Source organism: Malania oleifera, chromosome 10, assembly GCF_029873635.1.
Source record: "Malania oleifera isolate guangnan ecotype guangnan chromosome 10, ASM2987363v1, whole genome shotgun sequence".
Lineage (NCBI taxonomy): Eukaryota > Viridiplantae > Streptophyta > Magnoliopsida > Santalales > Ximeniaceae > Malania > Malania oleifera.
In genome coordinates, this window is record NC_080426.1 from 86,318,657 (window position 1) to 86,331,890 (window position 13,234).

Below are 13,234 nucleotides of genomic sequence, written 5' to 3' on the forward strand. Positions count from 1 at the left end.
CTTTCATTTTACAAGATAAGCGAAATTTATATGCATGTGACAGATTATGCTTACTTGCTTTATTTTTATTTGACGACGTATGACTGTGAGACTTATAATATGAACCTTTTTTGAAAAATTTATTTCTTTTGGCTCTTAAAGGTTTATTATGATTATTCTTTTCATATTCTACTTTGGGTACAACTACAGAATAATCATCTACTTAGAAACATCTGTTTCCTTTTCTAAGCAGATAATTTTCAATATCTTCTTAATCTTTCTCTTCTCAAGGATAGCATGATAATCTTTCAATTCTTTTAATTGTATAACTATCCCCTTATTCTCAATTTTCAAAAATGATTTCTGCTTAGATATCTTAACTAGAAATTTATTCATTTTCAATAAAGTCTTTTCTAGTTTTTCAAATGACAACATGCTTTTATTATTCAATTCAGCACATGATTCATCATAAGAATTAACATAATAGTTTTCATATGAATCATTGCATGCATGTTCAGCAGGACTATCACAAAGATTATCAAATGATTCATCATACGATATGCTGCAATGCTTTTCACAAGAATCATCGTATACATCATTAACAGTATTATCAACAGATGATTCAGCATGAGACACAATACAACATTCAACATAAGAATCATCAATCAAGCTAGAGTGAGAATCATATACCTCATCGCCGATTACTAGCTCATGATTTACCTCCTTTTCCCAGGTCTCTCCATATCTCTTATCTAGCTCAACCTAGATCTCTTGTGCACTACTACATGCCACAATCTTATGAAGAATATTAGTATCTAAAGCACAGTACAGTAAATCCACGGCATACGAATTTACATGCATAAAATTAATATTATTTTCTACTGGCATACAAATTCCCTTATCAATCACCTGCCAAGCCCTCCAATTCATAGATTTTACAAATATGCTCATTCTAATTTTCTAGTGGGTGTAGTTTACACCAAAAAATAATGGAGGACTGGAAGGTTACTGTCCCTCACCGAATGGGGACACACCAATGTGAGTCATCTTGATCTTTTAGAAAAAACGTTTAAGTCAATGTTACGAGACTCTGATACTAATTGTTAGCTTTGGTGTATTCCCAAGAGGAGGGGTGAATTTGGTAATTGAAAATTAATCCCCTAGGTTCAGCTAATCTAGCAAATAGTATTTCATAAACCTAGGGTCTTTCTATGTATTCACACCTTTCTATGTATTCACAATCTCAATCAAATATTTAAACGATAAATATAAACATACAGGTGCAGAAAGTAAATTGCAGAAAATAAAATAAACACCAGATATGTTATCGAGGTTTAGCCAACTGTGCCTACATCCCCACCTCTAGCTCGCAAGTCCGAGGATTCCACTAATGCTCACTTAACGGGTGGAATGACACTGATTACAACTAGGTCAATTAGCACAGGGCTGACCTCAACCTTTACAATTTCTCCTTGCGGGGTGGAGAAGGCCCGAGGTCAAATTCACAGGCCTGACCCCAACCTGATCCTTCCAGACTAGATCAAGCCCCCTTAGGCCACGCCTGGAAATACAACAGTATTCTTCACAACATAACAGGTGCAGTGATTATGCTTTTCAAGTAAAGCAGATATGTACCCAATACGTGCAATCACATACACATCAATAATATAGGTAATGTAAGCTCTGTGATGTGAATATATGTGCAAATAACACACAACAAGATATGATCACAATAATGTTTAAGAGTGTTCTAAGCAAGTTGTATCTTTGAAACAAGCTAAATGAAATCTCAATAGCAGATCAGGGTTTCAAAGATGTTAATCAAATTTTCAAACTTAACTCAAAAGATTTTCCTTCAATGTAATGAGTACATGAGTAGTTTGAAAATATTTTAACTTGTAAAAAAATATTTTGCACACCAAAATTAAAGTTATGGGACACTTGCAATAACAATGCAAATATCCTAAGCTTACTAGTTTATCCCAACATAAGATTTATAATATTGAAATATATGGGATAAACTTAACTAAAATCCCAAAAAAGAATCAAACAATCAACCAAACAAATGGGAGTATTAGCACTACATAATAAACACGAGAACAAACAATAACCTCTCACAATGTCAAGATCTATCAAGGGAATAAATATTTGAGAGTATTTTGGGCAAAATGAGATTTTGAGATAGAGAGGATTTTTGCAAATTATTTTGGCTAATCTCATCCTAATCCTCACAAATGAACCCATATTTATAGACAAGGTAAAAAACATAACCGTTTGGGACATATTGGGTATTATTAGAAAAGTTCCAAAATGCTTAGGAAGTATTAACCCTCATTAACCCAAATTTACCACAATTAAAATAATTTTAACTCGGCGGGGTTCGGGTGGCTGAACCGTGGTTCGGTCGCCTAAGCAGACACTGTTATAAATATCCTTTAAATTAGTTCGGTAGCCCGAGTTCCAATTCGGTGGCCCGAATCAAAGTCAGAAACATTTCTTTGGATTTTTGGGTGCTTAGTTATAGGTTTGGTAGCTCGAACTCATGTGTTCGGTCGCTCGAGGCTCAATTTGAACTAAATTCCTTGGTAGCCTGAGTTGGTGAGGGGTCCTTTTCAAGTGGTTTGGGCACTAGTGGACGATATGCACAAAATTGTGTGGTCGCCCGAGAGCCTAAGTCAACTATTGACTTCTCAATAGTTCGGGCGCATGAGGAGTTTTGAACTCCTGTGGTTCGGTTGCCCGAGCTCTCTCAAACTCCCTAATAATATTCAATTAAATGCATTTTTAGCACTCTTGAATTCTATATGATATATGTGCATGAGTGTTGGGACCTAGAGTCATACTAGGGTCTTACTGAGGCCGTTTTGAGATTGTCCCAAAAATTTGGCATCAATTGACCGAAGGTCATTTAGTCCCTATGGTCAGTCTATGGTATTTTTGAGCTTACAAACCTACATGCATAATATGCAGAGATTATTACAGACCATATTCCTAGTTACTATTACAGACCCATATTACATTAATTGACTTTACAATATGAAATAGAATTTTTAGGGTCTTCAGGCTTCACTTTAGGTTGTTGCATGCCATTATATGAGTATTTTCCAATAAGAACCTACACACAAACTTAACAACCATTAAATACTAGAGTATTTGTCATTATCAAAATCGAGTGTGACCTATAAGGTCAACAAATATTTTCAAAAGTCTCAAAGCAATATAGCAAGTATAAAACTTAACTAAAGTTTTTGGAAACAAAATTGTAAAAGCATATGTTATTGCACGATCAGGTGATTGATTTGTTCTACTTAGGCGACTGACATTTTTATTTTGATTTAATTAAGCAAACAGAATAGGCCTAGTCGACTGACCCTCTTAGATTAGGCGACTGACCCCATTCTGAGTTTGAATTTTTGATGAAACAGAATAAGCTTAGGTGACTGATCTCGATAGATCAGGCGACTGACCTTTATAAAATTCAAAATAAAACAGCAAAATTATGTTTCCAAAATAGATTGCTTAGTCCTCAAACTTTATGAAAACTTGGGAAACACTCTAAGTAACTTGCGGAATACAAAAATTAAACTTTTTCCATCTATAAATACATGTTATATCAAAGAACTAAAGACACCAATGCATACAATTAGCATTCAAGCATAATATTTTCTACTCTTCAAAAGCTATCTTGGTTAAACTCTTGTTGAATTTTTTACTAAGAATTTGGTGACAAAAGCATACGGTTCTTTGTGTTTCTATTGAGTTTCTCAATCTAGAAAAGAACTTCGGTGATAAATTCTTGAGTTTCATCTTTCTATATTGATTTTGATTGAAGTATATCGTGATATTCACTTGTACTAATCAGCTCTTGCTGAGAGTGCTTTTTGTACACAAGAATTGTTCTTGTTTTTCTTATTGTTTTTGATAGTTTAGGATTGTTGAATCGTTGGACTACCAAGCGAAGGGTATCACTTGGAGAGGAGGGCTCCATCCTACTTGAAGGAGTGTGTAGGTTTGCTTTACTCGGTTAAAGGAGCGGTATAGGGAAATCTGTTGACCTCATAGGTCACATCCGGTTTTGATAATGACAAATACTCATGCATTTGATGGCTATCTAGTTCATGTGTAGGTTTATATTAGCAAATACACTGATGACACATGAAGTAAAACATGAAGACCCTGAAGATCATTTTTATTATATTTCATTATTATTCAATTTGGGTCTGTAATAGAAATTAAGAGGAAAAGGTCTGTAATATTTAATGCATATCATGCATGTAGGAACTACAAGCTCAAAGGCCTTAGAACGACTCAAGGTCCCTACACATCACTTGAAAATAAAATGACCTTAGACAAGATAGTCGATTGACGCCGAATTTTTTTGATGTCCTAAAAAAGACCTAAAATAACCTTAAGACCCACATGCATGCATAAACATTTGTGCTTATATGAATAAGGTTAATGTATAAGGGGATTAGAATTGAAATGCATTAAAAATACAAGTTCGGTCGACCGAACCGGAATGTATAAAAACATTCGGTTGATCAAACAAGTCAGAGGTTAACATTTTGACCATAGCACGGTTGACCATACCCTACCAAGTTCATACAACTTGGTCGACCGAACTCCCACATGGGTCACCGTTTTGACTCCTTGGTCGATCGACCAGATTTATACGTACAACACTCTAATCGATCAAAGCCCCACGTGGGAGAATCCAACTACCCGGTCGACCGAACTACCTAGTTCAAAATCATCTAGTCAACTAAACCATGCGGAATTCGAAAAATTGCCCTTGAGACCCTTAGTTCGGTCGACCGAACTCTCAGTTCATTTTTTACACGGTCGATCGAACTTTGTCACTTGGTCAACCGAACCTTAAGTTCGGTCTACTGGTGCTCTCGGGTTGGAAATTTTTTTACCGAGGTTAAAAGTTTTTGAACGGGGTTAACTTTGCTAAATTGTTTTAAAAATTTCCTAATAATACCCTACATGTCCTAAACAGTCATAATTTAGCCTTGGTCTATAAATATGAGTTCATTTGTGAGGATTAGACAGAGATTAGCAAAAATCATTATAAAAAATCCTCTTTATTTCCAAAAGTTCATATTGCCCATTTTACTTCAAAACACTATCAAATCTTCATTCCCTTGATATATCTTAACTTTGTGAGAGTTCTATATTGGGTTATTGATTAGTATAGATTGCTCATACTTCCATTTGCTTGGCTTGATTGTTTGATATTATTTTGGGGAGTTTAGCAAAGTTTATCCCACATATTTGAATATAGTAAATCTTGTGTTGGGGTAAACTCATAGGCTTGTGGATCTTTGCATTGTCATTGCAAGATTCCTACAGCTTGATTTTGTTATGCAAAATATTTTCTACAAGCTATAATATTTTCAAACTACTCTTGTGCTCATTTCATTAAAGGAAATCTTTTGAGAGAGTTTGATTATTTGATTAGCATCTTTGAAACCCTAATTTGTTATTGAGATTTGAGATAACTTATTTCAAAGATATAACTTGTTTAGAACACTCTTGAACATTATAGTGATCACATCTTGTTAAGTGTTGCTTGCATAAAGATACACATCACTGAGCTTATAGTTCCTATATTATTAACGTGCATTGATTGATTGATTATACTATGCTTAATGGTACATAATCTTCTTAGTGTAAGAAGCATATTTCCGTGTACGCAAAAATTTTATTTCACATTTGTTGTATTCCAGGCACGAGCCTGAAGAGGGAGACTAGTCTTGGTAAATAGTCCTGGATTGGTTTAGACCCGGTTAGGAAAGTTAGGTGCACCTTCTCTGGAAGGTGTAGGTTGAGGTTAGTCCCACTAATTGACCTGATTGTAACCGGTGTCGCTCCACCTATTAAGTGAGCATTAGTGGAATCCTTGGTCTTGCGAGTTAGAGGCGGGGATGTAGGCAGTATTGGTCGAACCTCGATAACATATCGTGTGTGTTGTTTATTTTTCCATAATTTATTTATCGCACGTGTATGTTATATTTTGAATGCCGTACATGATTTAATTTTTGCACGTTTTATTTGTCTATGCATTTGGAACTATATAGACAGATCCTAGGTTGTGAATATACTGTTGTTAGATTAAGTTAAACCTAGGAATATATTTTAAAATTCCAATTCACCCCCCTCTTGGGAATACACCAAAGCTAACAAAATTCTTGGGTGATTTGCCTAAGGCGAGGACGTAGGCGGGTATAGCTGAATCTCGTAAAATCTCGGTGTCTTTCTCTTCTCCTAAATCTCTTTAATTTTCTGCATATATAAATTGCATGGATGTTTAATTAATCACTGGAAATTAAATAGTTATTGGGAGTTGTGGAAACCTTGATTAAAGGAAGTACATTGATAAAAATCAAAGTTCATTAAAGTACTTAAACTCAAGTAACTTGTTTGATATCAAAATCTGAATTTTGGAAGCTTACTGAAATTTCTATTTTATTGTGAAATCAAGCTTACTTTATTGATTGGATTGATTTATTAGCTGAATTCTAAATATTAAAGTTTTGACCTTTATCATCATTCATTAATACATACAAAATCTTGGATTGAGTGTTGGTCATTACAAATCAATTATACGTGTGTGATTGAGTCGGGAAAGACTTACTAAAAAGATTTATAAAGAAATTTTTAAAAACCCATTTTACCCCCCTTTTGGGAGTACACCTTACTTCTCATGTTTATTTGGAAGCCTTCCATTAATGGAAAATTTTCAACTGCCTCAGCTTGAGAGGTGAAAAGAATTAAAGGGGAGTAGTACCCGTGGATGGAGTAGGTCTAGCATAATATTTTACCTAAGAAAGTATCCACGTGTATGTGGAAAGCTATATTCCAATGTCTTCCTATTGATGAGAGAGTGCGGAAGCTAGGAGTTGATATGGTCTCTTGTTGCAACTATTGCGTGGATAAAAAAGAGGAATCTCTCAATTATGTTCTGAGTAAGGGATCCATTGTAAGTATGGTTTGGAAGAGAGTAGCGTTTGTCTTGGGAGTTCTAAATTTTGATGATGATCCTTCAAGGGTGAAAGTAAATGGTTCAGATGTGCCAAAAGTTAAACCCTCAAAAGTACGATCATCAGTTTGTTACCTACTATAATTTCTTGGAGCCTATGGCTCAGACATTGTAAAGCCTGCGTGGAAGATAAGTATGAGTCAGGGAATGCGCTTGGTTATCGGTGAGGTTTTGACTCGCTAAAATTGTAGATGGAGTGAAGGGATCCCTGCCTGCTATCGATAAGAATTTATTGGAAGAGTTCCAAGTGAAAATGATATCTCCGAAGGTAAGAACTCCTCGAAAAGTAGATTGGAAAAAACTTGCTGTAGGTTAGTTGAAACTAAACATAGATGACTCTTGTAGAGGAAATCTGGGTTCTTGTGGTGGTGGTGGTGGTATCATCCATGAATCTTTAGGTAATTTTAAGGCCACTTTCTCTGAAAAATTTGAGTCAAGTATTAACAATGGAGTGGAGTTGCAGGCTCTTATTAGTGGTGTTCGGCTCTGTAAAGAGTGGGTTATCAGAATATTTGTATTGAAAATGATTTAGAATTGGTGGTGGGTTGGATCACTTTTGGAATTTTCTCTTCCTAGTACTTATGGGACTTTTGAGAATTATTTGAGGAGGAGCTACAAGGCATTCAGTTCTCTATAAAGCACCAATTTAGAGAAGGTAATCAGGTGGCGGATTTCTTGGCTCGTCAAGGCAAGGGAGGCAATACGAGAAAATATTTTGTAGGCGATGAGATACCGAGTAAAATGAGAGGTCTAATTTGTATGGATAAGATGAGTATTACAAGCTTTCGTCTTTAATTTGTCATCAGTTGGCTCTCCCTTGTTTTCCTCGGGTTTTGTTTTGCAGGTTTTTGTCTTTAGTTTGCAAAAATTTTGTTTTTATTTGTGTTTGTTTGTTTTGAATTCTTTTGGACTTGTTTTGGTTGTTTTAGCTGGTTAATGATTCAGGTTTTGTTAGGCTTGTTTTGTTTTTGGTACCTGAGCATGTTTTGGTTTGGTTTTTGTAAATCCCTTGTCGCATATTTGTAATCACGGTTTTCTTCCGCCTCAAGTGGGGGCTATCAATCAAGTTGGGTATTACGTTAATACATATATGTCAAAGTTTGATGTTTGGTAGATAAATGCAGCATAATTCTTTTACTCATTGATTCGGTATATTATTATTATTATTATTATTTTTTTCACTTTCTTTGATAGATAACATTAAAAATTGAAATTTTTTTTGTATTTTCTTTTTCTGTTCACTGTCCAAGCTCCAAACGCAACGTCAAGCTACATCAGGAAACCACACACGCTTTACCAACCGTCAAAGGGACTGTATTTCTATTCTTGCCAACCCAAATTTGCTTGTTGGACCCAAATCTAAAAGATCATATTTCCAGTCCTTATTACATAACCAATTATCAGTGGATCCATACGTTCCAAACTCGCCAAAACTGGGAAAATGAAAAAGGAGGCGCTGCATGTCAGCACGAATCACCCACTCTTAAAAAATGTTATAAATTTCAAGCATTAGTTTTGGATTTCGAATTTTGACTTGTACGAGCCTTCACAAAAACAATAATTTAAATTGTATAGTATTTAGTCGAAATCAACATAAACATAAATCTAAATTTAAGGTCACTGAATTGAAAACCCCAAAAGTATGCGCAGAGAATGTAAATTTTTTCTTAAAAATTGCAGTCCAACAATTTATAATCCCAAGAAACTTGAAAGGGCTTATTAGTATTCTATTTCATCCAAACTCCAAATATTGGCATTAGGGTGCAAATTACTTTTTAGGTCCCCAAATTCATGTTATGCTCTTAAGTTCTGGTATGAAGAAAACTCGTAGGAAGCTGTCCACGCTAACCCAACAACAATACTCTTGGACAACCAAGATGTTCATGCTACGGCAGACCAAGTGACCTCAGGTTTGGAGGTTTAGGTATTGTCTTAATGTGCTGCCAAGATAGAATAGTCTAACTGATTAGTTTACACTGCCTTTGATAATAAGAATGGAATAAAATATAAAATTGAAGTTATTAATTGATCCATTCAAATCTTTATTACATTCCATTCCACAAATCAAAGATAATGTTTGAAGTCCCAACCTTTGAACAACTGACATAAAAAACTGAACTATTTGATGTGGTTGGTGATTGTTTATACCCTGTTCACAAACAGTAACATCAAAGTCAGCAACAAACTTTGGAGAACCCTCTAGCCATCTCTGCTGAGCAGCTGTCTTTTTAGGGCCTCTTTCTCCTTCCTTAGTTTCATAATCTTCTGTTTTAGTATTTCGACATGTCGATTTGAGCTCAAATCCTGTTGCTGTTCAGCTAGCTTTGCTCTGCTAACCAGCACTGACCATGAAACAGTAAAAGCAATTTGCAATAACATCATCAAAAACAATTTTATCTAAAAAAACATTAAAATAAATCCAGCTTATACATGATCAAGATCCCTAAGGTTCATTGAGGAAAAAACCACAAATTTTTTTTTTGGATATTTACCCTATGTTTGGGAGAATTCAGACCTTGGGTTTGAATGTGTCGTTTTAAACAAAATGCAACACAAAAATTGTTCAAATCTACACAAATCCAAATCCAAATCCAAATCCTAATCCTAGAATCTATGCTCCCAAACACAACCTTGGTGTTTAGACATCTCAACCTCAGGTATTGCAATTAATCGTATATCAATACGAAGCCCTAAAAATTTCTCTAAATATATATACAGAGAGAGAGAGAGAGAGAGAGAGAGAGAGGTATCTGAGTAACATAATACACAGAAAGCAATTATGGACCCACATTCCTTTTCTAAATTCTGGAGCTTCTTGCTCAACTCATTTTTCTCTTCCTGTTCAACCAGAAGGCAGTCTTTCAAATCCTGAATCTCGCGACAATCTGATGCAAAATGATCAGCGAACTTTACTGTATGTTGCAATATAACAGAAAGTAACTAGGCACTCAAGAACTGAATATAAGCTTCGTAAGGCCTCACACTTTGATTCCAAATCAAAATTAACTCGTTCCAGTTTGCTCGCCATGGCTTCTATATGATTCTTATGCAGCACCAAATCTTGGTGAAGGTGATTGATGGTTACCTCATTTGTTGCTTTTTGAAGGAGAGAGCCTCTGACATATTGAAATCTCTTTTTTCAACTCTATGCAAGTATAAAATTGAGTATCACGACTGTATTCTTAGGAATTCTCAGAAAACTCACCTGATTTGAGCCTCCAGGTCTCCAATCTTGGTTGCATGATCTTGTTTTAGCAATTCCATAGCTTTCCTATGTTCCTGATTGCAGAGTTACTTTATCCACTTTAATGTGGAATATGTAAGGAAACAAGGCTTAATGATGCATGAGTGGGTGATACTAGAAGCTTTCATCCCCATAATTCTCCAATGTCCAATCAGAGACTTGTTTTCACCAGAAAAATGAACAATGCTAAAGCAAACCAGATTTCTTTCTGGGCATGTATAGGGCCTACTTACATTTTCTTTGCCAAGACATTCATTATTCAGTCTGTCTAGCTCCTCTTTCAATTTTTGGCAGTGTGTACGACATTCAAGCTACTCTTTAGTGCAAATTGTTAGCATAACGGAACAAAATCTGTGCAAAATCATAGAGGATAAGAACATTTAAGGAAGAAAGTATCAGTGCAAACCCGGTCAGCGAGTTGGTTTAAGGATTCTGTGTAAAGCTTCGTCAGTCGCTCATTATCTGCATGTTACCATTCATTTTATTTTATCATATAAACATGCAAACACACACACACACACAGACACACATGAGGAGATATATCCTAGACTATACAACCAGCATGCGGGGGTAAAATCTAGGCTTATCAAACTGTAGAACTGGGTTCAGAACTAGAATTTGCACAAAAGAGGGAATAAAGTAATTAACTTACAAAAATCAGAAGTAAGAAAAGCTAAAGGCATGGCAGGTTGCCAAATTATGCTTCCCGCTTGTCCATCAAAATTTGTGTAAAAATAGTCACTTGGGAAAATATGATGTCATATAATGGTCACATACTTGTGGGGCAAGCAAATACTTTCTTTCTTCCTATTCTTCCAATTTTAATTTCATGGATGATACTACTTGTACATCAACGCTATGTTTGATTTGCGAAATGAAATAGAGTAGAAGACTGGTGTAGAAGAGAAATGGAATGTAAATTTGGACAGAATTAAGTGACAAATTCGATCCCACTCCCCCACCCCACTCCAATCCCATTCCATTTCTATGAAATGTAAATTTGGACGGAATTAAGTGACAAATTCGATCCCACTCCCCCACCCCACTCCAATCCCATTCCATTTCTATCTAACAAATGTGCAGCAAATTCAAATGAGCATCCACTTGTCAGACATGCATATTGTACATCATATCAATCTGTTTGGTTTTTGAGGATCTGGGGAAACAGATAACATTTACTCAACCAAGCCCAAAAAATTATATTTGGCTCAGTGATGATGGTTTAACATTTATAAGAAACCATCCCAACATTAAACCAAGCAAAAGAAAAGCATAGCGGCAACAAAATAATCCAATTTTTCTCATACTAAAAGGGCATTCATGGGCCACAAGGCTTCCTGCTTGTGAGGGTACGGGGACGGTAGTCACGCAATATTACTCCTACTTTTACATATCTGAGTTTGTTCAAGTGGTAAGCACGAAGTTGAGTTTCAGTGATCCCAAGATCCTAAATTCGATTGCCCACTTATGATTTGCATAATAAATTATCAGGGATAGGGAAGCGTCAACAGGCAGACAGCAATGTTTTCATCCCTCAGTTTGGCGTTGCCCGGATGAGTCCAAAGGACTTGCCTAAACTAAAGTTCTGAGTTATAAAAGAAAAAACAAAAAAATTATTCCGACTTTTATGTAAATAGACTGTTTCCCTAAACTCAGAGTCGTGACCAACATCTTACGAAGGAGCAACTTTTCTCATACTGCATGTTATTTTTTACTTCCGTACATTGTCAACAACCCTAAGAAATTGTTTACGGTTCAGTTACACGGAGGTTGTTCTAATATTTTCCGAGCAACCAAACGGAGCAGAATATAAACGAAATCAAAGAAATTCTACAAAAAAAGAGCATGAAGTTGTACAAAAAGCAAGAGGAATAAAGAGGGAAAAACCTAGTTTTAGATTATCACAAGTAAACTGAAGTGCTTCTCGCTTCTTGATTTCAGCATTGCAGGTTGATTTGAGGGATTGGATCTCTTTGATGGCGTTCTTGAAATCCTGCGACAGTCTGGGTTAATTTGATCTGTTGAAAGTGCGTGCGTGCGTGCGTGTGTGTGTGTGTGAGAGAGAGAGAGAGAGAGAGAGAGAGAGAGAGAGAGAGAGAGAGAGAGACGTCATGGATGCAGTGAAAGCTTGAGAGTAGAGAGTCCATTTCTTCGTCGTCAGTTGCTGCCATCTCTCCCTCACTCTTCCGGGATCGTTAACGGCCGATTTGTATTTTATTGGCCACTCCAAATTTCTCATTTATTTTTGGGAGTATTTAAATTATACTTTATATTTTGATTTTCACTTTTATTTTTTATTTTAGTTTACCAAGAGAAAAGAAAAATAACTTATCATTAAGAAGAAAAAAAGACCAAGTGTTATTGATATTTTTTTAGTGTATTATTAATATTTTTAAGATTTTAATATCATTTTTCAAAATTTGTAATGATTAGTTGGTGCTTGTACAATTACCTAAAATTATTTTAGTTTTTGTATTTTTATTTAATACAATTAAAAACTTGTATTAATTAATTTTATACAATTTTTATCATTCTAATTGTTGCTGTCAAAAACCAAACTGCTTTTGTAAATTGACTTTCGACCGCAACCACTTAAAAAGAACCAAATGATAATGACTTGGAGGACCCGAGGTGTACTCCTGGAGATCACTCTGATGCCTAAGTTAGGGAATATGAGATTCCAATTGTAACAGTTGTTGGCTTAACAAGACTTAATCTCATTTTGATGATAACAAATTAAGGATACTAATTATACTTTTAAGATTAAATTTTAGGTATTAAGGTTTTCACAGGTATAATGGTTGAACTCAATGAAGACTGACTAAAGATCAACTTAAACTTATAAGTCATAAAGAATACAAGTGTTTTGAAGCATTGATCAAGCTTACAAGATGTTAAAGTTATACGACATGAAGACCTAGAATTTAAATGTAATTAATGTTTCTTAGGGTCTTATGTAAGTACTC

At 35.3% G+C, this 13,234-nt stretch overlaps 1 protein-coding gene across 5 annotated transcripts; it reads right to left on the reverse strand.

Annotated features, from left to right (window-relative positions):
* Window positions 1-8,712: 8,712 nt before the first annotated feature.
* On the reverse strand, window positions 8,713-12,505 carry LOC131165234 (protein At-4/1). Of its 5 annotated transcripts, XR_009139522.1 has the most exons (9): window positions 12,377-12,493; window positions 12,156-12,261; window positions 10,675-10,730; window positions 10,502-10,579; window positions 10,230-10,303; window positions 10,007-10,140; window positions 9,814-9,909; window positions 9,173-9,366; window positions 8,713-8,964 (listed from the first exon to the last, which is right to left on the reverse strand). XR_009139522.1 is itself a non-coding variant. In XM_058122824.1 (8 exons), the coding sequence occupies exons 1-8, from the start codon at window positions 12,437-12,439 to the stop codon at window positions 9,224-9,226; spliced, it is 750 nt and encodes a 249-aa protein (XP_057978807.1). In that variant the 5' UTR covers window positions 12,440-12,505; the 3' UTR covers window positions 9,006-9,223. The 5 variants fall into 5 exon arrangements, 4 of the variants coding, with proteins under 4 accessions (XP_057978807.1, XP_057978808.1, XP_057978805.1 ...); XM_058122824.1 differs by lacking the exon at window positions 8,713-8,964 and having other exon boundaries at window positions 9,006-9,366; window positions 12,377-12,505; XM_058122825.1 differs by lacking the exon at window positions 8,713-8,964 and having other exon boundaries at window positions 9,006-9,366; window positions 12,174-12,261.
* Window positions 12,506-13,234: the final 729 nt, after the last annotated feature.

Excerpts from the sequence above, each read along its gene's own strand:
- LOC131165234 (XM_058122822.1), bottom strand. The coding sequence starts at position 12,439 with ATGGCAGCAACTGACGACGAAGAAATGGACTCTCTACTCTCAAGCTTT. Across the intron at positions 10,731-12,155 it reads TTGTGATAATCTAAAACTAG|ATAATGAGCGACTGACGAAG; the intron begins GTTTTTCCCTCT and ends GGTAACATGCAG. Across the intron at positions 10,580-10,674 it reads TAAACCAACTCGCTGACCGG|CTTGAATGTCGTACACACTG; the intron begins GTTTGCACTGAT and ends ACTAAAGAGTAG.